Source organism: Sitophilus oryzae, unplaced genomic scaffold (assembly GCF_002938485.1).
Source record: "Sitophilus oryzae breed Bouriz unplaced genomic scaffold, Soryzae_2.0 scaffold_1018_pilon_pilon, whole genome shotgun sequence".
In the NCBI taxonomy this organism is placed as follows: domain Eukaryota; kingdom Metazoa; phylum Arthropoda; class Insecta; order Coleoptera; family Curculionidae; genus Sitophilus; species Sitophilus oryzae.
In genome coordinates, this window is record NW_022145636.1 from 1,809,841 (window position 1) to 1,836,457 (window position 26,617).

Below are 26,617 nucleotides of genomic sequence, written 5' to 3' on the forward strand. Positions count from 1 at the left end.
GTAATTTTAGGGTATTTCACCTCTCTAATTTATGCACGACAGAAATTAAAATGGAAAGTGACATTTCGGTATTGCGCCATATGTATTTAACACGTTATTATAGATATCTGAAAAGCACACATACCAGAATTTTAAACAATTTCATTTAAGGCCGTTGTTCAATACTTACCTCAGGACTGTCAGCTTTGGAAAAAAATTATTGAGGGACCACGCCCAAAGAACATTTTTTTTGGGCTCAATCAGATCGTCCATACAAGGGCCGGCAATAGTGCATCGAGCATCTGTAGCTCCTAGAATAAAAAATTTGGAAATTTTGTTTAAGTGCGAAGTAATTTTTTTTAAAGTATTTTAAGACGTCTGGCTCTTTGATATATCTTTTACTATGCTCTGTAAAACAGCATGCGGCCCGTCTGGCTGCCGGTGAACGTTGCGTTCCTTACTGCGCATTGAAAGAATATTCTATATTTTTATTAGTCCTTTAAATTCTAGTATTGAATATAAACCGACCGAGTCTCCATAGCTCAACGTAGAGGTTTCGCCTATCAAGCGAGGAGTCAGAGTTCGAATCCGGGTCTGGGCAACGTTTTTTTTAAATTTTATTTTCGTTTATATTCTGATAGTAAAGTATTAAATATTTGTTTTTTTTGAATCACCAGAATTATTTAATACTTTTCTATCAGAATATAAACGAAAATAAAATAAAAAAGTCTTTGCCTTGACCCGGATTCGAACTCTGAATCCTCGGTTCCTCGTCGGAAACTCTACGCACTGCGATACTAGAATTTATAGGACTAAATTAAAAAAATATATATAGGACCTTCTTCCGATGCGCAGTAGTGAACGCAACGGGTATGGGCAGCCAGACGGGCCGCATGTTGTTCCAGAGAGAAGAAAGGCGCATCACTGTCCTGAAATCAAAACTATATTAGGTATTTACTTTAGATGGTCTGTAATTTTTTTGCTATAAATATGGTAATCTTAAATCATACAGGATGTTCAAAATTCTACGCCAAACTTTCTAAAATATCAAATAATTTTTCTGTGTTTTTTTTAAACGAACAACCTGTATATTCTTTTTTCAATAGATTTTTTTTGTATTTAAAGTGTTTCAAACATTTTTAACGGTTTCGCAGATATTTGGCATTTTTCACAGTAAATTTTTATCCACTCAATGATTTTTTTCTCGTATTTTACTTTATTGAGAGAGTGAAATAATATTGTATCTACAAAACCATTAAAAATTTGAAATACTTTAAATACAAAAAATGATTATTTAATTCACCATATAATAAAAAATAATATACAGGGTGTTCGATTTAAAAAAAAACAAAGAAAAAATATTTTATATTTTAGAAAGTTTGGCGTAGAATTTTGAACATCCTGTATGATTTATGATTACGATATTTATAGCAAAGAAAAAGTGATCTAAAACAAAGCCAAAAATGTAATAATATACAAGGCGTTTTATTTAAAATAATTATCCCGATCCACTCATACTTTTTTGAGCCACCCTATAGAATTTAAATATTTTCCTGAAATTCATCTTTACTTTAGGTCTGCACTTAAAACAGAATTTCCAAGTTTTTTATTTTAGGAGGTACAGATGCTCGACGCACTATTGCCGGATACGTTAAATTTAGGTGTTCACAGGTACTGATTTAAGATTTTCTTCTTTTTGCAGCTTTTGCACAAGAAAGCTTCAAATGCCCGGACGATTTTGGGTTCTATCCACACAGCAGGTCGTGTGACAAGTACTGGAAATGTGACAACAACGCTGCCGAGTTGAAGACGTGTGGAAATGGATTGGCTTTTGACGCCAGCGATCCAAAATTTTTGACAGAGAACTGTGATTATATTCATAACGTCGACTGTGGTGACAGGGCAGAACTTGGTAAGATATTTTATTTTTAAATTAGAGCTTTCTAAAGTTTTTTAATCTTGCTGGTTCTATTATAAATTATATTCTATAAAAAGATATAGACTAATAATATACATTGATTTGTTTTGATCCTAGATCATATTTTTAAATTTAGAAGATGATAGATGGGAGGGGTTAATCGCTTCGATACTTACAGATCATTGTATCCCCTTTCTTGGAATCATAACTCAATATACAGTCCCAGGGCTTGACAAAAGCCAGTATCTGGGACGGTTTTACAGAGGTTAGTTCTCCATCTCCAATATCAGTCGTATCAAAGTTCATGGCACGAATTGTTGTCGTCTCGGCGCACTCAGTGATGAAGTGTTCTGGTGTTTCCCCATTTTCCCCACAGAATCTGAATTCGCCGTTTCTTCTTAGTTTCAATCTACTGAGATGTCCATTGAGAAGACAGTGTCCTGTTAAAAAACCCGTGACAATCCGAAGATTGTTCTTACTTAAATCCAGGAAGATCTTTGATTTTTCTTGGTCGTAAGCCCTCAGAAACTTCTTCGAGTGTCTTAGACCGTTGCAAGACTCCCATTCCAGGTTGCGGATGGAGTCTTCTAAGTTCTTGAGTTCCGCCTTCAGTTGGTTACCACTTGGAAAGCAGAACGGTTCTGGTCCAGTTAGTGGAGTGTTCGCTCCTTTCCTAGCTAGATTATTTGCTTTTTCATTGCCTACTATCCCTTGGTGAGCAGGCACCCAGTGTAGGAGGACTTTGTTTTCTTTGCCTAATTTATTCAGCTTCTCTATGCATTCTTTGACCAATTTCGAATTGATTGATACTGAGTTGATCGCCTTTAACGCTGCTTGACTATCAGATAAGATGGCTATTTCTAGTTTCCGATAGTTCCTATCTAAGATAAGTTGTACGCATCTCTCGATAGCGTAGATTTCTGCCTGTAGGATACTAGCGTAAGTGCCCATTGGTTCGGAGTAATTAGCTCTCGGCCCAAACACTCCGATCCCGGTTCCCGTATTGGTTTTGGAAGCATCAGTATACCAAGTTATGGTATGGTCTTTTAACTGCTGGGCAAGCGTTTCGCTCTTCCAATCCTTCTTATTGCTCAATACTACATTGACATGTTTGTCAAAGTTGTACGTTCTTGGCATATCGTCCACTGGGAGTTGCAGGATAGATCATATACAGGGTGAGTTTCCTACGATGTTCTCTATGGGTATCTCGGAAACTACTGGAGATAGAGAGTCGGTTAAATGAGGAAAGAATTGCAGTTTTGTGGGGTCATAAATATGCGCCTTTCAGATTTTTGAAAAAGTGCATGGCTTACTAGATATTTCGAAAAAAACAAATTTCAGTTATTTTGAAAGTTGTCCCTAATTCCATTATAATCTATTTTAGACAAAACGTTTTCAGATAAAAGTTGTAGATAATGACATCCTTAATGAGATTGTGTACTTCGTTTTTTTCTAAAGCCTGTCATTTTTGACATATGACACAAACATATGTTTTTTTAAATGGAAACCATAGTTGGCTATGACTTCATAAAAAGCGCCATTTTTTAAGCTTTTTAGAGATATAAGCTTCTTCTTTCTTCTTCTTTCTCAGCCTGGTTCCATCCAGTGTTGGATATAGGCCTCTTCTAGGTTTTTCCATGCTTTGCGATCTCTAGCCAATCTTATCCATTGTCTTCCCGCCACTGCCCTGACGTCATCGACCCATCTCTTTTTTGGTCGGCCCATACTCCTGGTTGTTTCCCTAGGTCTCCATAGGATTACTTTTTGGGGCCATCGGTCTGAATCCTGTCTTGCCACATGTCCTATCCATTGCCACTTCAGACTTGCCACTCTTTTAACGACATCTATTAATTTTGTTTTTTGACGTATGTGGGTATTCCGTATTTTTTTCTCTAATATTGACTCCCAACATGATTCTTTCCATGGCTCTTTGTGCTACTCGTATTTGTTCTGCTGTTTTTCGAGTAATTGACATAGTCTCTAAGCCATACGTAAGCACAGGTAGAATGCAGCTGTCGTAAGCTTTTTTCTTTAGGTTCATGGGCACCTTTTTATCCTTGAAAATATTGCTCATATTTCCAAATGCTACCCATGCCAAATGGATCCTGCGTTTGATCTCCGTATTTTGGTTTTCCTTGCCCAGCTTGATTTTATGACCTAAATATATATATAATGGTCTACGTTTTCAATAATAACGTTGTCAACGGTAATGTTATGGATATTGTTGCTCATTATCTTGGTCTTTTTCAAATTCATTTTAAAGCCAATTTTCTGGGATTGGTCATTTAGCTCATTTAGCATGGTGTTTAGTTCTTGAATGTCGGTGCTCAGCAAGACAATATCGTCTGCGAACCTCAGATGGCTAAGGTGTACCCCATCGATGTTTAGACCTCTATTTTCCCATTCTAATTTCTTGAAGACATTTTCCAGTGCCAGTGTAAATAACTTGGGAGAGATGGTATCTCCTTGTCTCACGCCCTTGCCGAGTAGTATTTTTTCTGTTTTGAGGTCATCATCTAATTTAACTTGGAAGGTTGCACTATCATAGATATTTTTAATAATGGAATAATATCTGGAATCAATTCTCGCGTCCTCCATTGCAGCTAGAAATGACCAGGTTTCGATGCTGTCAAAGGCTTTTTGGTAGTCTACAAAGGCCAAATGTAGAGGTATATTGTATTCTGTTGTTTTTTCAATGACTGTTTTAATTGTTTGTAGATGATCGATGGTACTAAAACCTTTTCGAAAGCCTGCCTGTTCTATTGGCTGATAGGAATCTAGTTTCGTAGACAGTCGGTTGTTGATAATCCTAGTGAAGAGCTTGTATAGATGCGAGAGAAGGCTTATTGGTCTATAATTCTCTATATTTGTAAAATCTCCTTTTTTGTATAATAGCACAACTTCTGCGTTTTTCCATGCGTCCGGGATTCTACCCTCCATCAGACATTTATTTAACAATACTTCCACGGCATCCACTAATGGTTTTCCGCCCATCTTCAGCATTTCAGGTGTAATACGATCTTCTCCTGGGCTTTTGCCATTTTTTATTTGTTGAAGTGCGTATTTAATTTCTGTGGTTGATATTTCTGGCATATCTTCTGATCCTACGTTTGTGATGTGTTTTTGTACTCTATCTTTGTTTGGTATAACAATTTGAGTTGTTCGTAGAATTTGTGAATTTCATTTCTAATTTCATGTTTGTCTGTTGTTATGGTGCCATGTGTTTCTTATTTTTATTATTTTTTGTTTTTCCTTGCATTTGCTTGCGTCTTAACACTTTCGTATACTTCTATTGTTTTCAATTGTTTCCAAAATTTGGTTTCTCTTATAATCCCTAAGATCTTTTCTTATTTCTCTTTTTAGTTGTTTTATTTAGTGTCATATTCTGGAGCATCTCTGTCAGTCTTTCTTCTTTCCCTTTCCCTTAGCAAGATATAAGCTACAATATGTTTCTTCGAAAATTACTGAGTTGTAGCCAATTCTTATTATTTTTTAAATAATTTCATTTAGTTAGCCATGGAAACAAGGTTCAATCGCCGTTGCTCTCTCAGAAGTAATGAAATATCTGTATAAATAAATAAAATATCAGTAAATAATCTGTCTAAATCTAACGAAAGGGAAATGAATGCAAACTCAGGGCTAGGAAGGGGTGGATATTGCATGAGCCCTCCCGCGATCACCTGATCTATACATTTAGATTTTTATACGAGGTATGGTTAACAATAAAAGTTTAAAAAAAAAAAAAAATATGAATTAAGAAGACGCACACTCGTTGTGGTGCTACGAAGTTTAATTAAGTCGACCGGTCCCTTCTCTGAGAATAGGTAGTAATTCATTTTTTAAGATGCAACTCAAAACAATGGCGGTTTTTTTTGAACATTTTCTAAAATAACTTAAAATGTATGTAGTGATATTATTTTTTTAAGTTTTAGTTTGTGTAATGTAAATTGTAAAGAACCGTTTAATAATATATTCTGACTTTTTATAAGTTATAAATCATAACAGAAGTGAATACCATACAATCTAAGTGAAATTAGTCTAGAAAGATAAAAATTGGCTATAAATAAATTTAGCTTTTCAAACATGTCTTAAAACCCGTTCTCCAAAAAACGTAACATTCACCGGTCAACGTATCCTCGAAAATGTATGGCCAAGAAAAGTTGAACCAATAATCCTACAAGCTTTTCTTCATTTGAAAAATTCATTTTTACAATTTTTGTTTATTTTAATTTACCAAGTTTGGATGTGACAGCTTTACATTTCTGAGAGCAAAGATGATTAAACTTGTTTCCATGGCTAACTAAGTGAAATTGTTTAAAAATTATAAGAATTGGCTATAACTCAGTAATTTTTCGAAAAAAACATATTATAGCTTATACCGCTGAAAAGCTTAAAAAATGGCGCTTTTTATGATGTCATGGCCAGCTATGGTTTCCATTTGGTGTCATATATCAAAAATGTGTGATTATCTACAACTTTTATCTGAAAACTTTTTGTCTAAAATAGCTTATAATGGAATTAGGGATAATTTTTAAAATAGCCAAAATTAGTGTTTTTCGAAATATCTAGCAAGCCATGAACTTTTTCAAAAATCTGAAAGGCGCATATTTATTTATGACCCCACAAAACTGCAATTCTTTCCCCATTTAACCGACTCTCTATCTCCAGTAGTTTCCGAGATACCCATAAAGAACATCGTAGGAAAAACTCACCCTGTATATTGCATAGTAACATAAACGCACACTGATAATTTATTAATTCGCAACAATGAAAGTCGAACTGATATAGATCCTTTTAAATCAATTATTCATTAGAGATTGGACATGAAACAGTTTTGCTGTTGGATAAAATTTTGTATAGCACTCGTATGTTATAACATATAAGTCACTTGAGAAAATTAGCTAAACATTTCCCAGCGTGACTTATATGTAAGATAACAGAATAGTATCATACATAACTATAATTCAATGCTATGGAAAGGGTGATAATAGTTATAGGAAAATGTGATACATTAACAGCAAAAAATTTGACCTTAATCAATTGCTCAAAGCGTTTATTAATATTCTCTAATAAATAATTTACATAACTTCGAAATGTTTAGGTAACGACTGTGGGTTGGTACTGAGTGGGTTAGTCGTACCTGAGCATGTTCCGCATATTTTACAACATACGAGTACGACCGGGAGATAATTTGCAATCTTGAAATTGTTGCTGAAAGTAAAAGTTAAATACTTTTCTTTATTTTAAATCGTTAGCAGTGGATATTACGAGTACATATTACAGTGTTGCCACCTGGAATAAATTCGATAATAAATAAACGGGAGGGTTTTCGAAAAAACCCTCGGACACGTCGATTAGTATTTGTTATTGTGCATTTTTTGCAGTAAAAACTTTTTGTACAAAGTATGTCATCTAAGAGTTACAAATACCAACTTGCTTATTTTAAATATAACACCCTGTATTTTATTCAATTTTTGGATTCTTCAGAAAATTCTAGACATATTTTATGTACAGGGTGGTCGAAATTGGTCTGTTTTAACAGAGAAAACCTATTTACTGACTAGATAGAGCAAAACCAATTATCCAAATGGTAAAAAATTCAAAAAAGGTTCTCGGTTGACAGTGAAAATATGAACAGGCGGTTTAGGCCATTAAACGTTTCTCAGAAATCGAGCTCATGACATCTATGTCGGTTTTGCTCTATCTAGTCAGGAAATAGGTTTTCTCTGTTAAAACAGACCGATTTCGACCACCCTGTACAATATCCTATACCCATCTTCAAGTTTTTTCGAAATATTTAAGTCTTTGGCAAATTATTGATGACTCACTGTTTTTTTTTCTTAGTGACCGTTTCACTAATGCAGTTTGACTAATTCAGTGATCATTTCCAATTATGGTGTAGCTTCCCTTACGTATTTAGATGGTCTTCCTTTAATTGGGCCCATTGTTGGTCTATTGTATATGCGGGTCTAAGTTATCCCTGCTATGTTCCTAATATCATAGTTCCATCTCAGGATAGATCTCATTCTTCTAGGTCTCTTGATTCCTCCTGGGTACCATGCTGTAATTTTTGTGGTTCCATCTGTTGTCCGTCCTTCTTGACAGGTGTCCTGCTCATTGACACTTGAGGGATTTGATTCTGTGGACGACATCTGTTACCTGGAGACAGTCAAACATTGTTCTTTTTAGAACCTCTTTCAGATAGCGAAGTGGTACAAAATAGCTTAATAGCTGTAAAATATCATCGCAACTTTATTAGAATCTTTTGAACGGGAAAGTGGTAGTAATGGCACTTTATGCCCTTTAAGTGCTGTTAAGAAAGTGAGTTTTGTTGATGTAAATAATAACTGTTTGTATATTTATAATTAAAAGCGTATGACACCGTTCCGATCCAAAATCTCTGGAAAATACTCGAAAGATCCTCAATAAACAACACAGCGATAGAAGCAGTTAAACAGATATATAATGAGGCAACATCAAGAATAAAACTTGGTACGACGCACATCTGTAAGTTTTCCTGTAACTAAGGGCTTACGACAAAGTTGCTTACTATCCCCAATGTTATTCAAGATCTATCTTAACGAAGCCCTAGAAAAATGGAGAAGATCGTGCAGGGGACTGGGAAAACCAATTAACAACGAAACAACTCTATACAACCTTCACTTTGCAGATGATCAAGTGGTAGTACCCCAGGATAAGGAGGACCTACAATTTATGACAACAAGACTTTTGTTGTATGAAAGGTGGGGGTTGTCGGTAAATACGTCTAAGACTAGGTACTTATGTATAGGCCAAGCAGCAGAAACTCTACATCTAGATAGAAATATATAGAGATAGGTGCATGCAGTAAATACACCTACCTTGGAACTCAGATAGACAGGGACGTGGCGTCCATATGGGCAAGGTCGTGCGGCGCACGACGGCGCCGAAGCCCTAAAGGCGCCTGCGGTCACTGATTTTAAAAAATAATAAAACCATTTTTTGGAACTTATCAACAAATTAACATAAAATTTAAGTAATACTTTTATCTTATGAACGCCAGTGGTGAAAATATATTTATATATTATTTTATATAAATATAATTTATATTTAATATATTATATATATATTTATAATTAATTTATTTTTGTTTTCTAAAATATTTTGATTAAAAGAAAATATGTAAAGGTAGGCAACGCTGTGCCGGTCAAGCTTAATGACTTGAAGTTTATTCGATATGAACTATAGGTGTTTATATTTTTATAGTATGTATTTATTAATCTTTTTATGGCTAAAATTAAAAAATGGGCAAATACAAAAAATTGAATATACTTTAAAATAGTATAAATTATTTTAGAATCAATTGTAATATAAAAAATTTCACTTTTATAGATCGAAAATAAGAATATTCTCTGGAGACATCAACAGTCGCATAGACAAGAAACCTTTTGCAAATTCTCTTCACACATAATTTTTTTATGCAATCCCTTTGAGGTGTATTACAAAACTTTTGACATTTGGTGGGTGTGTTTTATTTTATTTGGGACACTCGGTGAATGTAATTTTAGGGTATTTCACCTCTCTAATTTATGCACGACAGAAATTAAAATGGAAAGTGACATTTCGGTATTGCGCCATATGTATTTAACACGTTATTATAGATATCTGAAAAGCACACATACCAGAATTTTAAACAATTTCATTTAAGGCCGTTGTTCAATACTTACCTCAGGACTGTCAGCTTTGGAAAAAAAATTATTGAGGGACCACGCCCAAAGAACATTTTTTTGGGCTCAATCTAGATCGTCCATACAAGGGCCGGCAATAGTGCATCGAGCATCTGTAGCTCCTAGAATAAAAAAATTTGGAAATTTTGTTTAAGTGCGAAGTAATTTTTTTAAAGTATTTTAAGACGTCTGGCTCTTTGATATATCTTTACTATGCTCTGTAAAACAGCATGCGGCCCGTCTGGCTGCCGGTGAACGTTGCGTTCCTTACTGCGCATTGAAAGAATATTCTATATTTTTATTAGTCCTTTAAATTCTAGTATTGAATATAAACCGACCGAGTCTCCATAGCTCAACGTAGAGGTTTCGCTTCTATCAAGCGAGGAGTCAGAGTTCGAATCCGGGTCTGGGCAACGTTTTTTAAATTTTATTTTCGTTTATATTCTGATAGTAAAGTATTAAATATTTGTTTTTTTGAATCACCAGAATTATTTAATACTTTTCTATCAGAATATAAACGAAATAAAATAAAAAGTCTTTGCCTTGACCCGGATTCGAACTCTGAATCCTCGGTTCCTCGTCGGAAACTCTACGCACTGCGATACTAGAATTTATAGGACTAAATTAAAAAAAATATATAGGGACCTTCTTCCGATGCGCAGTAGTGAACGCAACGGGTATGGAGCAGCCAGACGGGCCGCATGTTGTTCCAGAGAGAAGAAAGGCGCATCACTGTCCTGAAATCAAAACTATATTAGGTATTTACTTTAGATGGTCTGTAATTTTTTGCTATAAATATGGTAATCTTAAATCATACAGGATGTTCAAAATTCTACGCCAAACTTTCTAAAATATCAAATAATTTTTCTGTGTTTTTTTTAAACGAACAACCTGTATATTCTTTTTTCAATAGATTTTTTTTGTATTTAAAGTGTTTCAAACATTTTTAACGGTTTCGCAGATATTTGGCATTTTTCACAGTAAATTTTTATCCACTCAATGATTTTTTTCTCGTATTTTACTTTATTGAGAGAGTGAAATAATATTGTATCTACAAAACCATTAAAAATTTGAAATACTTTAAATACAAAAAATGGTTATTTTTTAATTCACCATATAATAAAAAATAATATACAGGGTGTTCAATTTAAAAAAAACAAAGAAAAAATATTTTATATTTTAGAAAGTTTGGCGTAGAATTTTGAACATCCTGTATGATTTATGATTACGATATTTATAGCAAAGAAATTTTAGACCATCTAACTTTCAGGAAAGTTCTTGTATTTATAATAATTTTTTATTATGTAAAGTGATCTAAAACAAAGCCAAAAATGTAATAATATACAAGGCGTTTTAATTAAAAAAAATCATCCCGATCCACTCATACTTTTTTGAGCCACCCTATAGAATTTAAATATTTTCCTGAAATTCATCTTTACTTTAGGTCTGCACTTAAAACAGAATTTCCAAGTTTTTTATTTTAGGAGGTACAGATGCTCGACGCACTATTGCCGGATACGTTAAATTTAGGTGTTCACAGGTACTGATTTAAGATTTTCTTCTTTTTGCAGCTTTTGCACAAGAAAGCTTCAAATGCCCGGACGATTTTGGGTTCTATCCACACAGCAGGTCGTGTGACAAGTACTGGAAATGTGACAACAACGCTGCCGAGTTGAAGACGTGTGGAAATGGATTGGCTTTTGACGCCAGCGATCCAAAATTTTTGACAGAGAACTGTGATTATATTCATAACGTCGACTGTGGTGACAGGGCAGAACTTGGTAAGATATTTTATTTTTAAATTAGAGCTTTCTAAAGTTTTTTAATCTTGCTGGTTCTATTATAAATTATATTCTATAAAAAGATATAGACTAATAATATACATTGATTTGTTTTGATCCTAGATCATATTTTTTTAGAATTTAGAATGAATGGGAGGGGGTTAATCACTTCGACCTTACAGATCCATTGTGTCCCCCTTTCTTGAATCATAACTCATCATACAGTCCCAGGGCTTTGACAAAAGCCAGTATCTGGGACGGTTTTATACAGGGTAGTTCTCCATCTCCAATATCAGTCGTACCAAAATTCATGGCACGAATGGTTGTCGTCTCGGCGCACTCAGTGATGAGGTGTACTGGTGTTTCCCCATCTTCCCCACAGAATCTGCATTCGCCGTTTCTTCTTAGTTTCAATCTACTGAGGTGTTCGTTGAGGAGACAGTGTCCTGTTAAAAACCCCGTGACAATCCGAAGATTGTTCTTACTCAGACCCAGGAAGATCTGTGATTTTTCTTCATCATAAGCCCTCAGAAACTTCTTCGAGTGTCTTAGACCATTGGAAAATTTCCATTCCAGGTTGCGGATGGAATCTTCCAAGTTCTTGAGTTCCGCCTTGAGTTGGTTACCACTTGGAAAGCAGAACGGTTCTGGTTCAGTTAGTGGAGTGTTCGCTGCTTTCCTAGCTAGATTATTTGCTTTTTCATTGCCTTCTATCCCTTGGTGAGCAGGCACCCAGTGTAGGAGGACTTTGTTTTCTTTGCCTAATTTATTCAGCTTCTCTATGCATTCTTTGACCAATTTCGAATTGATTGATACTGAGTTGATCGCCTTTAACGCTGCTTGGCTATCAGATAAGATGGCTATTTCTTGTTTCCGATAGTTCCTATCTAAGATAAGTTGTACGCATCTCTCGATAGCGTAGATTTCTGCCTGTAGGATACTAGGGTAAGTGCCCATTGCTTCGGAGTAATTAGCTCTCGGCCCAAACACTCCGATCCCTCTTCCCGTATTGGTTTTGGAAGCATCAGTATACCAAGTTATGGTATGGTCTTTTAACTGCTGGGCAAGCGTTTCGCTCTTCCAATCCTTCTTATTGCTCAATACTACATTGACATGTTTGTCAAAGTTGTACGTTCTTGGCATATCGTCCACTGGGAGTTGCAGGATAGATCATATACAGGGTGAGTTTCCTACGATATTCTCTATGGGTATCTCGGAAACTACTGGAGATAGAGAGTCGGTTAAATGAGAAAAGAATTGCAGTTTTGTGCGGTCATAAATATGCGCCTTTCAGATTTATGAAAAACTTCATGGCTTACTAGATATTTCGAAAAAAAAACAAATTTTGGCTATTTTAAAAATTGTCCCTAATTCCATTATAATCTATTTTAGACAAAACGTTTTCAGATAACAGTGGTAGATAATCACATCCTTAATTAGATTGTATCCTCCGTTTTTTTCGAAGGCCTGTCATTTTTGAGATATAACACAAATATATGTTTTTTTTAAATGTAAACCATAGTTGGCAATGATTTCATAAAAAGCGCCATTTTTTAAGCTTTTTATAGATATAAGCTTCTTCTTTCTTCTTCTTTCTCAGCCTGGTTCCATCCAGTGTTGGATATAGGCCTCTTCTAGGTTTTTCCATGCTTTGCGATCTCTAGCCAATCTTATCCATTGTCTTCCCGCCACTGCCCTGACGTCATCGACCCATCTCTTTTTTGGTCGGCCCATACTCCTGGTTGTTTCCCTAGGTCTCCATAGGATTACTTTTTGGGGCCATCGGTCTGAATCCTGTCTTGCCACATGTCCTATCCATTGCCACTTCAGACTTGCCACTCTTTTAACGACATCTATTAATTTTGTTTTTTGACGTATGTGGGTATTCCGTATTTTTTTCTCTAATATTGACTCCCAACATGATTCTTTCCATGGCTCTTTGTGCTACTCGTATTTGTTCTGCTGTTTTTCGAGTAATTGACATAGTCTCTAAGCCATACGTAAGCACAGGTAGAATGCAGCTGTCGTAAGCTTTTTTCTTTAGGTTCATGGGCACCTTTTTATCCTTGAAAATATTGCTCATATTTCCAAATGCTACCCATGCCAAATGGATCCTGCGTTTGATCTCCGTATTTTGGTTTTCCTTGCCCAGCTTGATTTTATGACCTAAATATATATATAATGGTCTACGTTTTCAATAATAACGTTGTCAACGGTAATGTTATGGATATTGTTGCTCATTATCTTGGTCTTTTTCAAATTCATTTTAAAGCCAATTTTCTGGGATTGGTCATTTAGCTCATTTAGCAGGTGTTTAGTTCTTGAATGTCGGTGCTCAGCAAGACAATATCGTCTGCGAACCTCAGATGGCTAAGGTGTACCCCATCGATGTTTAGACCTCTATTTTCCCATTCTAATTTCTTGAAGACATTTTCCAGTGCCAGTGTAAATAACTTGGGAGAGATGGTATCTCCTTGTCTCACGCCCTTGCCGAGTAGTATTTTTTCTGTTTTGAGGTCATCATCTAATTTAACTTGGAAGGTTGCACTATCATAGATATTTTTAATAATGGAATAATATCTGGAATCAATTCTCGCGTCCTCTATTGCAGCTAGAAATGACCAGGTTTCGATGCTGTCAAAGGCTTTTTCGTAGTCTACAAAGGCCAAATGTAGAGGTATATTGTATTCTGTTGTTTTTTCAATGACTGTTTTAATTGTTTGTAGATGATCGATGGTACTAAAACCTTTTCGAACGCCTGCCTGTTCTATTGGCTGATAGGAATCTAGTTTCGTAGACAGTCGGTTGTTGATAATCCTAGTAAAGAGCTTGTATAGATGCGAAAGAAGGCTTATTGGTCTATAATGCTCTATATTTGTAAAATCTCCTTTTTTGTATAATAGCACAATTTCTGCGTTTTTCCATGCGTCCGGGATTCTACCCTCCATCAGACATTTATTTAACAATACTTCCATGGTATCCACTAATGGTTTTCCGCCCATCTTCAGCATTTCAGGTGTAATACGATCTTCTCCTGGGCTTTTGCCATTTTTTATTTGTTGAAGTGCGTATTTAATTTCTGTGGTTGATATTTCTGGCATATCTTCTGATCCTACGTTTGTGCTGTGTTTTTGTACTCTATCTTTGTTTGGTATAACAGACTGATAAAGTTGTTCGTAGAATTTGTGAATTTCATTTCTAATTTCATGTTATAGTGCCATGTGTGTTTCTTATTTTTATTATTTTTTGTTTTCCGCGCATTTGCTTGCGTCTTAACACTTTCATGCTTCTATTGTTTTCAATTGTTTCCAAAATTTGGTTTCTCTTATAATCCCTAAGATCTTTTCTTATTTCTCTTTTAGTTGTTTTATTTAAGGTGTCATATTCTGGAGCATCTCTGTCAGTCTTTCTTCTTTCCCTTTCCCTTAAGATATAAGCTACAATATGTTTTCTTCGAAAAATTACTGAGTTGTAGCCAATTCTTATTATTTTTAAACAATTTCATTTAGTTAGCCATGGAAACAGGTTCAATCGCCGTTGCTCTCAGAAATGTGAAGCGGTCACATCCAAACTTTGTAAATTAAAATAAACAAAAATTGTAAATATGAATTTTTCAAGTGAAGAAGAGCATTTAGATACTCGCGCATCAATAGAGTGGTTCCAACATGACTTTCATTATAATCCCCCTCCCCCATAACGAAAGAAATTGAATGCAAACTCAGGGCTAGGAAGAGGTGGACCAATTGCATGAGCCTCCGCGATCACCTGATCTATACATTTTAGATTTTTTATGCAGTATGGTTAACAATAAAGTTTAAAAAAAAAATATGAATTAAGAGACGCACTCGTTGTGGTGCTACGAGAGAAGTTTAATTAAGTCGACCGGTCCTTCTCTGAGAATAGGTAGTAATTCATTTTTAAAAGATGCAACTCAAAACAATGGCGGTTTTTTTTGAACATTTTCTAAAATAACTTAAAATGTATGTAGTGATATTATTTTTTTAAGTTTTAGTTTGTGTAATGTAAATTGTAAAGAACCGTTTAATAATATATTCTGACTTTTTATAAGTTATAAATCATAACAGAAGTGAATACCATACAATCTAAGTGAAATTAGTCTAGAAAGATAAAATTGGCTATAAATAAATTTAGCTTTTCAAACATGTCTTAAAACCCGTTCTCCAAAAAACGTAACATTCACCGGTCAACGTATCCCTCGAAAATGTATGGCCAAGAAAAGTTGAACCAATAATCCTACAAGCTTTTCTTCATTTGAAAATTCATTTTACAATTTTTGTTTATTTTAATTTACCAAGTTTGGATGTGACAGCTTTACATTTCTGAGGAGCAAAGATGATTAAACTTGTTTCCATGGCTAACTAAGTGAAATTGTTTAAAAATTATAAGAATTGGCTATAACTCAGTAATTTTTAAAAAACATATTATAGCTTATACCGCTGAAAAGCTTAAAAAATGGCGCTTTTTATGATGTCATGGCCAGCTATGGTTTCCATTTAAAAAAACATATGTTTGTGTCATATATCAAAAATGACAGGCTTTAGAAAAAAACTGAGGACACAATCTCATTAAGGATGTGATTATCTACAACTTTTATCTGAAAACTTTTTGTCTAAAATAGCTTATAATGGAATTAGGGATAATTTTTAAAATAGCCAAAATTAGTGTTTTTCGAAATATCTAGTAAGCCATGAACTTTTTCAAAAATCTGAAAGGCGCATATTTATTTATGACCCCACAAAACTGCAATTCTTTCCCCATTTAACCGACTCTCTATCTCCAGTAGTTTCCGAGATACCCATAAAGAACATCGTAGGAAAAACTCACCCTGTATATTGCATAGTAACATAAACGCACACTGATAATTTATTAATTCGCAACAATGAAAGTCGAACTGATATAGATCCTTTTAAATCAATTATTCATTAGAGATTGGACATGAAACAGTTTTGCTGTTGGATAAAATTTTGTATAGCACTCGTATGTTATAACATATAAGTCACTTGAGAAAATTAGCTAAACATTTCCCAGCGTGACTTATATGTAAGATAACAGAATAGTATCATACATAACTATAATTCAATGCTATGGAAAGGGTGATAATAGTTATAGGAAAATGTGATACATTAACAGCAAAAAATTTGACCTTAATCAAAATTAATAATAACCATCTATCAAAGAATGAAATATTATATTGCTATAGAAACGCCTTTTGATTTACGTCTACTAAATGTATGTTATTCCTTTCTATAGTACCATTTTATTTGAGTACAATCAACCGATACAGTGGAAAGATGAGATGTGGTTTCACAATAAGCCAATAAAATGAAAAGTAACAGATACAGACCGGTTTTTGAATTTGGGTCGCAAAACCTAAACATACACTCTTGCAACAAGATCGGTTATATAATTTCATTAAGAAATCGTACCGATTTTTTCTTCTTATTTTGTGAAACGTTCTGTATATGGGTGATTATGGTTTAAATGTTACAGATTTGATCAAAAATGTTAATAGAGTAATTTCGGGTAATATGGAATACCTTATATTTCGAAAACAATATCAATGTTCTAATAGTTAAAATACTATTAGTAGATGAATTACTGATCACATGATTGAAAAAACTCAACCGCCAATATCTCAGTCGGTCGTAAAACTGAAAATTATAAATTGACGGTTACCAAAGTTTTTTACAGGTATTAGTGGTCAAAAGAAACTGTAAATAAACACACGGATTGATTACATTTTGCTTTTACATGTTGGTTCAAGACAAGTCAATGTATGTACAGGGTGTCCCATTAAGAATAGCTCTCGGCTGTGGAAAAAAATATTTGTAACTAAAGAGGCTATGGGAAATTGCTGGAAATGATTTTCAAATTCGTAGAACGACCGCTAACTATTTCTATCGTATTTTTTATTAGAATGAGCCTAATCAAGAAGGCTACTGATACTGCATTGTAAAAATAAGGTAATTAAGGGCTTATTTTTTTGTATTTATTGTAATTTTGCTAATATCTTCGGTTTGAAAGTAGATATCAAGATGCGGTTTTCGCTGACTTTTTAAGCTTTTACTACTCTTTGCTATCAGCTAAAATAACACATACTGTCGTATTTAATTTTTTGAAAAAACGCGCTATGTTTTTTAAATTTTAAGAAAGCGCCCCCTAGCGTCTACGTTCAAAACCTTATAATTATTATTTTTATGGTATAATATAGAGTAAGAAAGGCTCTTTTAAACGAGCCCTCGTTTGTTGGATTCTGATCATCCAGTCCGGAGTTATTAACATTTAAACTCGTATATTACTGATCTATCTTTTAAATATGTCTTTAATAATATTCCTAGCGTTTTATATAATTTTCACTTTCCTTTCAGGATTACCTACTAATTTTAAAGTTTTCTTTTTCAATTAAAAAAACAAAAATAAAACACATAAAACTATGATTATAGACATTATGTAAATATCTACATGATTAATCCAAGAAGGATTATAGAATACTTAATAGTAATAATCCACGTGTACAGGGTGTTATATAATAAAACTTCTTTTTTTGCTTTCAGAACCACCAATTTCAACGACACATTGTGAAAGGCTGTACGGCATTTTCCCTGATGAGGCCAAATGTGACGTTTTCTGGAACTGTTGGAACGGAGAAGCATCCAGGTAAGCTTATCCAGAGTCAAAACTTAAAAAAAATCGAAAAATAAGTATATAAGTGCATTGCTTAAAAAAATAGTACTTAAAATCAATCACTGAGCCTTAGATGCTATTTATCCTCAATTGAATACAATAATAATTAAAGAACATAAATATTATTTTTTACAATTTATAGGTATCAGTGTTCTCCTGGATTAGCCTACGACAGAGAAGCCAGGGTATGCATGTGGGCTGATCAAGTCCCTGAATGCAAAAACGAGGGTGAGTAAGGATTCCTGCTGATAATTGCAGGATTTAGCAGCATCTAGGGATGTATGAAAATATCGATATTTTAAAATATCGATACGATTTTTTTTAAGTATCGATAATTTTTTCTGATGTATACTAGCGAGGAATGAACGTATGAGATCATTATCTCTGTTCAAATAAAAAAAAATAAAAACATTAAAATCTATCGATATAAAAATTTATCGATAGCTTTTTACATCCCTACCTCGTTATTTATACCTACTGACATGCATATTACGGAAAAATCAGAACGCTGCGTTAGCGTGAAAGCTGCCTGTCTTAAAATGCGGTAAACGCTAACTGCTATTTCCTGCAATTCCCTCCAATTAGAACTGGTTTTATTTGCATGATCGACTCAGAGATATTGTATATATGTATATATTTTCATATGTTACATACATTCCATTACTTTTCCTTTATTTTTGGCACACTCTCTATTGGCATGAATTCAATTGGCATGTAGAATGAAATTAGTCCACAGAAACATTTGGTGTCTTGGTTTGTAGATTTTTATTTAAAAAAATATATATCTTAGACTGAAATACAAACTTTTTACCATATAAATGTATCTATATTTTAGTTTGATTGTATATAGAGATTTATTTTATTTACATTTGTAAAATATATAGATGCTTTTAGTTTTTCTTTGTACCATATTTTTTGACACATTGTATTGGCATGTAAATGAGTCAAAAACATTTGTTTTTTGGTTTGGATTAATAAGTAAATTACATATAACTTTGTTTCTATGAGTTCTCTCTACCTCTGGTACAAACATATTTTCCTTACACAGATTAAGAGACTTTTTGTAAATATTGCATAAAATTTATCCAATATACCGGGTGTCCCATTAAGAATAGCTCTCGGCTGTATCTCGGAAAGTATTAGCCATAGGGCGTGCGGAAAAAAATATTTATAACTAAAGAGGCTATGAGAAATTGCTGGAAATTATTTTCAAGTTTGTAAAACGGCCGCTAGGTGGCGCAACTGCTATGGAAAATAAGAGAATAGTTTTTTACAGAGTTTTGCCTAGATAATGGGTACTATAAATAATAGCTTCATAATCTTCAGTAAATTTTGGATTTTTTTTGTTAGAGCCATTTTCCCCTATCTGCTAAAGTAAAGTGGTGGGGGAAGATTAGATCTATATTTATTTAAATGATAATAACTCCGGACTGGAAGATCAGAATCCAACAAACGAGGGCTCGTTTAAAAGAGCGTTTCTTACTCTATATTATACCATAAAAATAATAATAATAAGGTTTTGAACGTAGACGCTAGGGGGCGCTTTCTTACAATTTAACAAACATAGCGCGTTTTTTCAAAAAAATTTAATACGATAGTATGTGTTATTTTAGCTGATAGTGAAGAGTAGTAAAAGCTTAAAAAGTCAGCGAAAACCGCACCTTGATATCTTCTTTCAAACCGAAGATATTAGCAAAATTATAATAAATACCAAAAAATAAGCTCTTAATTACCATATTTTTACAATACAGTATCAGTAGCCCTCTTGATTAGGCCCATTCTAACAAAAAAATAAGATAGAACAATTAGTTTATTTTAAAATTGACGAAATACCAGAATACCATAATACCAGATGTATTAATATCTAATAATTAAAATATTAATAATAGTGAACAAGAAACGATGATTCAGTTAAGTCATGGTAGGCTTTGGAAAAAAGTTGCTTTTGACGTAATAGTATAAACGTCAAATTGTTATTAGATCAACATTTTGATAGTCTTAGCAGCGTTTTTTATCTTTTGATTGCTTTTTCAAAATGTCAACAACTTCAACTACTTCAAATAATAAAAGCATTTAAATCACTATTATTAATATTTTTATTATTTCAATATATATTATGATATTCTTGTATATCGTCGATTTTAAAATAAACTAACTGTTTCTATCTTATTTTTAGGTTAGAATGGGTATAATCAAGAGGGCTACTGATACCGTGTTGTAAAAATAAGGTAATTAAGGGCTTATTTTTTGGTATTTATTATAATTTTGCTAATATCTTCGGTTTGAAGGAAGATATCAAGATACGGTTTTCGCTGTCTTTTTGAGCTTTTACTACTCTTTACTGTCAGCTAAAATTACATATACTATTGCATTTATTTTTTTTTTGAAAAAACGCGCAATGTTTGTTAAATTGTAAGACAACGCCCCCTAGCGTCTACGTTCATAAGCTTATTATTATTGTTTATATGGTACAATATGGAGTAAGAAACGCTCTTTTAAACGAGCCCTCGTTTGTTGGATTCCGATCATCGAGTCCAGAGTTATTAATATTCAAATAAAAACAGATCTAACCTTTCCCCACCACTTTATTTTGGTAGATAGGAAAAAATGGTTCTAACAAAAAATATTCAAAATTTACTGAAGATTATGAAGCTGTTACTTATAGTACACCTTATCTAGGCAAAATTGTGTAAAAACTCCATTTTCTTATTTTTTGATGCAGTTGCGCCCCTTAGCGGTCGTTCTACAAACTTGAAAATAATTTCCAGCAATTTCCCATAGTCTCTTTAGTTATAAATATTTTTTTCCGCAGCCGCTACGGCCAATACTTTCCGAGATACAGCCGAGAGCTATTCTTAGTGGGACACCCTGTACATTGCAATCGGCTAACAAAACTTTCATTTTTATTTTCTGTTATTCAATCTTCACTTGCATGATATTATCTATCACAACCACAAAGACACTTACAAAACAACTACTCTTGTACATAGTGGACCCAAAAAACATAAACAGATATCCAAATTCAAAATTGAGTGCCCTCCCTTAGTCTTGACAACAATATACTTACCGGTTTCAGAGGTAGCAGGAGGTTTCACATGTCCCGCAGCAGGCGAAGTCAGCAATGCTGGATCGTTCAGCAGACACGCGCATCCTGACGACTGCAGGAAGTACTACATCTGTCTGGAAGGTAAGGAAAAATTTGTTTTTTTTGACCAAAAACTTTGAGGGGAGTCTGGATAGTTTTTGACTTCACCCTGTATTCGTCTATTCTAGGGTTGTCTTTTATATTTTGCGTATAAAAAGAGAGTAGGCGCCGCAAGATATTTCGAAAAACAATAGTGTTTAAAATATATCTACTGTTTTTTCAACCTCTATATGCAAAATATAAGACAACCCTCGTAATCCTGTTATGTTTCCTTCATTCGTGTGGTCAGAAACTCTTCAAAATACCCTCGTACATTCTTCAAAGAAAATATTTTTTGATTTTTATCAATGTAACTGTTAAAAAAAATATACAGGGTGGTCCGGACTGTATTCTATATACATGAAAATAAGTAAAAAAGTTCGTATAAATGTATATCCTAAAATGCTTAGTTTCGGAGATACAGGGTGTAGAAGTTTCATTTTTATTTCGATTTTCTCCAAATTCCGGAATACAGTTCGGATCACCCTGTATACTCTAGTAATTTTGTAACTGGTTTAGAGTTTGATTTTTGACAACTATGACGTTTTGTTTAGGACAAGCCCGGGAATACGGTTGCCCAATTGGTACAGTGTTCAAAATCGGTGACGCCGATGGTACTGGTAACTGTGAAGATCCAGAAGATGTCCCCGGATGGTAAGTTTCACCATTTTTTTTTAATAATAATTTATCCTGTGGATCTTCACACTTTTTTTTATTAAAAAAACTAATAATTTTTACTTGTTATGCACAAAAATTCTTCTAAATAAATTAACAAATTTAAATTATCTGAACTTTCTATCTATGTAATAGTATGTTAAGTAGTGTAAGCAGTACCTAGTAACTGAGTAAATACTTTCTTCTCTGTGTATATTTGGAAGTACTTCAGAATAGTACATACAGGAAAATATTAATAGAAGTTGGCGTTCACGTCATCAAAATATTTGAGAAATGTATGTTGCCACGGTTACTTTTTTTACGCCAACTTTTATTAATTTTCCTGTATTTTACATTTTATTTTTTTCCTTTTCATACAGCTAAATCAAATTTTTGTACTGGTTACACTAATATTAACCTCTAACTTCACCATTTAACTTCTTCTTCTCTTCTCTGTGACTAAAATAATCACAAATCAACACCGCACTCCCCCCAAAAAACCACCCCAAAACCTACTCTAGTCGAAAAAATCCAACAAAACAAACGAAAACTCTTTCAGCGAGGACTACTATGGCGACTTGGACTTGAAGAGCATCCGCAAGAGCGAACTTTTGGCCGGACTTCAATCCAGTAGCGCCAGCAGAGCCACTTCCGCCCCTAAAAAAGCCCCTAGGCCCGCCCCTGCGTCTCGTAACGCACCTGAGCCTTCCAACTAAACCGTCGATGCGTCAGGAAGCTGCGCACAGTGCTAAAAACACGACACGTTACCACAGACTTCTTCCCTAGTTCTTTTTTACCTTCATTTCCCCTACTTTTTTCTTCGAACATCTTTCAGTGGCGTGGAATCGGTATTTTTACGTGTAGAATACCGAAAAAAGACGGCGTGTTATTTTTTTTAATTTAATTTAACTGAAAAAAGACACGTTTTTGAGGGACTGTCAAAAAAAATTCGACTCTGTTTGATTTTTATTTAATTTTTTCTTTGTTTAAGGTTTTGAATATTGTTTGACAGTCTCTAAGGTGACAAAGCGAATCTTTGTTGATTTTTTATTTTATATTCCGAAAAAAATCGGTACAAAATTAAGATTTTTTTTATATAAAAATAGAAAAATAAATAAAAATATACTTATACAAAAATTTAAAAATCTTTTATTTCATATCCTACAATTCCTTCATTTATCCTTGCATTATTGCACCCTCTTATGTACAGTTAACAGCCACATATATAAAAAAATCAGGTACATACAGCATGTTTCTCATTTTCTGGGGTATTTTTAAGACACAATAATTCTGTATGTTGGCATGAAAAATCTTGTAATAATACTCTAACACTATCTGGTGCTAACGTAACACTTTTTCTTTAAAAATATATGTGATATAAATATACAAAATGATTCATAGCACATGGTAGGTTAGATGCTAATGGAGAACTAGAAAAAATTTGGATATTCTCTTACTTTTTAGATAGATGGACCAGGTGTCTTTTTGTAAAAATCTAAATTTTCCAAAAAATCCTATCTCCATAAACGTCTAAAGTACCATCCGTCGTGAATCACCCTATATAAAACTATTTTCTTGTTTTTATAGTGAAGATTACTACAAAGATGTGGATCTAAAAGCTTTAAAGAAGCTTGGTTACTAAAAAAATAAAAAAAAAATATTTTCTTACCATTTGAGAGGCCTTGTGACTGAATGGAATAAAAAAAATGTGTGAAATTTTTCTTATAAAGAAAATAAGAAATGTAAAATTAATGAATTTAGGCTTTAAAAATTAATATTTATTTTTGTTAATATTGTTTTTGTTATAATATTATGTTACGTGTAGTGTAGAAAATAAATATATAAAATTTGATAAAAAAAACTGTTCTTGTTTTATTTTCCCTTGAAGTTGTTTTTCTTTAATGTTAATTGAATTAGATTATACAGGGTGATTTAAATTAAAAAAAAAACACTCCGATTTAATATATTTCAACATGTTTCTAGGCTACTACCAATAATTTTTATGTTTTATTTTAAATTAATGAATTTATGTACAGGATATTGTGTTCAAAGTCATACTTAAGGTTAATAATAAAATTCAATAAAATATTATATATACAGGGTGAGTCTTAATTAAGTGCAAATATTTTTAGGAGTAGTATATTTCGACCCTAGAAAAATCGTTTATAATATTTTTTGCCAAAAAATTTTTGGATTATTAGTTAAAAACATAATATTCTGATAATAAGACAACCAAGAAACCCAAAAAATCCACTGCTTCTCAAAATTGAAGCCAAAAATATATTTTTTTATTTTTCAAAGTAAAATAACTCTGTTATTTTGGAATTATTTGAAAAACGCTAAAGAGAAAATATGTTTCTTTTATCGAGATCTACCAGCCCTGAAAATTTTTGAACTTATTTAAGACTCACCCGGTAACTTCCTAGAAAAAAGCTGTTCCATTATTTTACATTTTTTATCACATTTTTTGCATAGCACGCTGCACAAGTAATTATTTTTGAAATCCCTTTACAGCTTTACAATTATTCAAGTCCTGACACAATATCTTTCCAGATTTGTATACTCCGCATAAAACCAATTATTTGTCAGCAATAAATGACGTAAAATAAACTCAGAAAAGTCCAACAAATCCGCAAAAATTCGCGTCAAATTCAAATGTGTCAAGTGAAATGTCAAAAAACCTGTCAAAAAATTGCGCATCATGACGTCGATTCCGGTCTAATGCTTGAATATAAAAATAGGTTTAGATTTTCTCCATAGTCTTTTCTTTTTCAAATTCAATTTTTTTTATTAGACCCCATTACGTTTTACAGATTAATAATTTTACTATTCCTAATAAATGTGTGTCTAAAGGGATCGCACCGCGATTAAAAAACCGATACAAAGACACAAAGTGCTAGAGTGGTGAGACCCCAAAAACAAAATAGAAATAAATTACATTACAAAAATAAACAGAAATTAGATAAATAAACAAAAAAAGATAAAATATAATTTTATCAGGGATGAGCGGAGATAAGCAGAGAGAAACAGTGTAAAATCCGGAACAGCAACCAATGACGGACATATCCGAAGAACAAGAAGCTCACAAATCAGTCAAAGATATTACAATTTTCACGAATTTAGTAAATGATTTTTAATTTGTTTTTTATAATCTGTAAAGGATTAAAATTTAAAGTTATTAGAAATATTATTCCACACATGTGGCGCTATGAAACTGAAAGATTTTAGCTGTTCGGTGTTGAGGAATTTTAAAATAATGCACTTGCCTAGTCGAATGAGCATGGTCAACGTAGTGAAATAATGAGAACAAATAGGGAAGCTGCTCTGTAGTTAGAATTCGATAAATGAATGTCATTAAATGAAATTGTCGTCTGTTAGTCATGGATAAAATAGATCTCTAAAAGGAATGTTAAAAGAAAACCATAGACACGAGTTTTGAAGTATTTGGATTTTTCTAGAGAATCTAGCGTTTATGGATGTACAATAAACAACATCGCCGTAATTAAATAAAGAGAAAATAAGTGTCTTAAGGTCGTATTTGGACCAAGTTTTCCTGGCTCTTCTGCAAATGCTTAAAGTTTTCCATCTACTGTTCATCATAGATCATAGACAGAACCTGAAGGTAAATGTTCTTAATAGTCTTAAAAAAATATTCATTAAATTTTAATAAATCAATTCTAGTCCACCCTGTATGGCATATAAGGGAGACAAAAAGCCAACTGTATAATTAACTATACAATTAACAATATAGTCATGTAACACCGCGGAATTACAATGCGACAGTGTACTGTGTGTGACTTTTTTCACTGCCCATAATACCTATAATGTTTATTCAATAACACCGTCTATTTAGCATATTACGTTTGTGTTTTACATAAGTTAATGAGCGTATAGAAAGTGCCATTAAAACTAGCGTTTAATTTTTTTGAAGGAACATTCGTAGGCTATGGTGACGGCCTTGAGAAGTATGTTCAACCAATGTGTGAGAGAAAAACTATAATATATAAAAGGCATAATTTATTATTCCTTTAAGATTATGGACGTATGGAACCCCTGGTAAAAACCCCTGGAACCCCTGGAAGTTAAAAATTCGTCTTGTTTATACATCGTCGAACGGGACATGAGAAATCCCATGTAAATTTTATATTATATATTAATCCCATATATATATTATTATACAATAATCCCATATATATATATATATATATATATATATATATATATATATATATATATAATATATATATATATATATATATATATATATATATATATATATATATATATATATATATATATATATATATATATATATATATATATATACAATACCATCATAAAGAGTATAACCACGTACAGCTGTGAAGTCTGGCCAATTAAGGAAACAACAAACGAGAAGAAAACCGGGTAGACCGAGAAGAACTTGGCAGGAAGGGATTGACACGTTTATGGAGGAAAGATCTCTCGGAGACGGTGCATGGAGAGGGCATGGAGAGATGGCAGGAGAGATGGCATCGGAAGACGTAGAACGTTTTAAACCGATTAATATATATATATATATATATATATATATATATATATATATATATATATATATATATATATATATATATATATATATATATATATATATATATATATATATATATATATATATATATATATATATATATATATATATATATATATA

At 33.0% G+C, this 26,617-nt stretch overlaps 1 protein-coding gene across 1 annotated transcript in view; it reads left to right on the top strand.

The window, feature by feature from the left end:
- The window catches only part of LOC115875037 (protein obstructor-E-like), a 32,519-nt gene extending 9,539 nt beyond the window's left edge, over positions 1-22,980 (top strand). Inside the window, exons 2-7 of the mRNA XM_030890375.1 lie at positions 1,682-1,891; positions 17,960-18,062; positions 18,232-18,317; positions 21,166-21,276; positions 21,828-21,927; positions 22,487-22,980. Coding sequence (XP_030746235.1) covers positions 1,682-1,891; positions 17,960-18,062; positions 18,232-18,317; positions 21,166-21,276; positions 21,828-21,927; positions 22,487-22,643 — 767 coding nt within the window. The 3' untranslated portion in view covers positions 22,644-22,980. The remainder of the gene's footprint in view (positions 1-1,681; positions 1,892-17,959; positions 18,063-18,231; positions 18,318-21,165; positions 21,277-21,827; positions 21,928-22,486) is intronic.
- Positions 22,981-26,617: the final 3,637 nt, after the last annotated feature.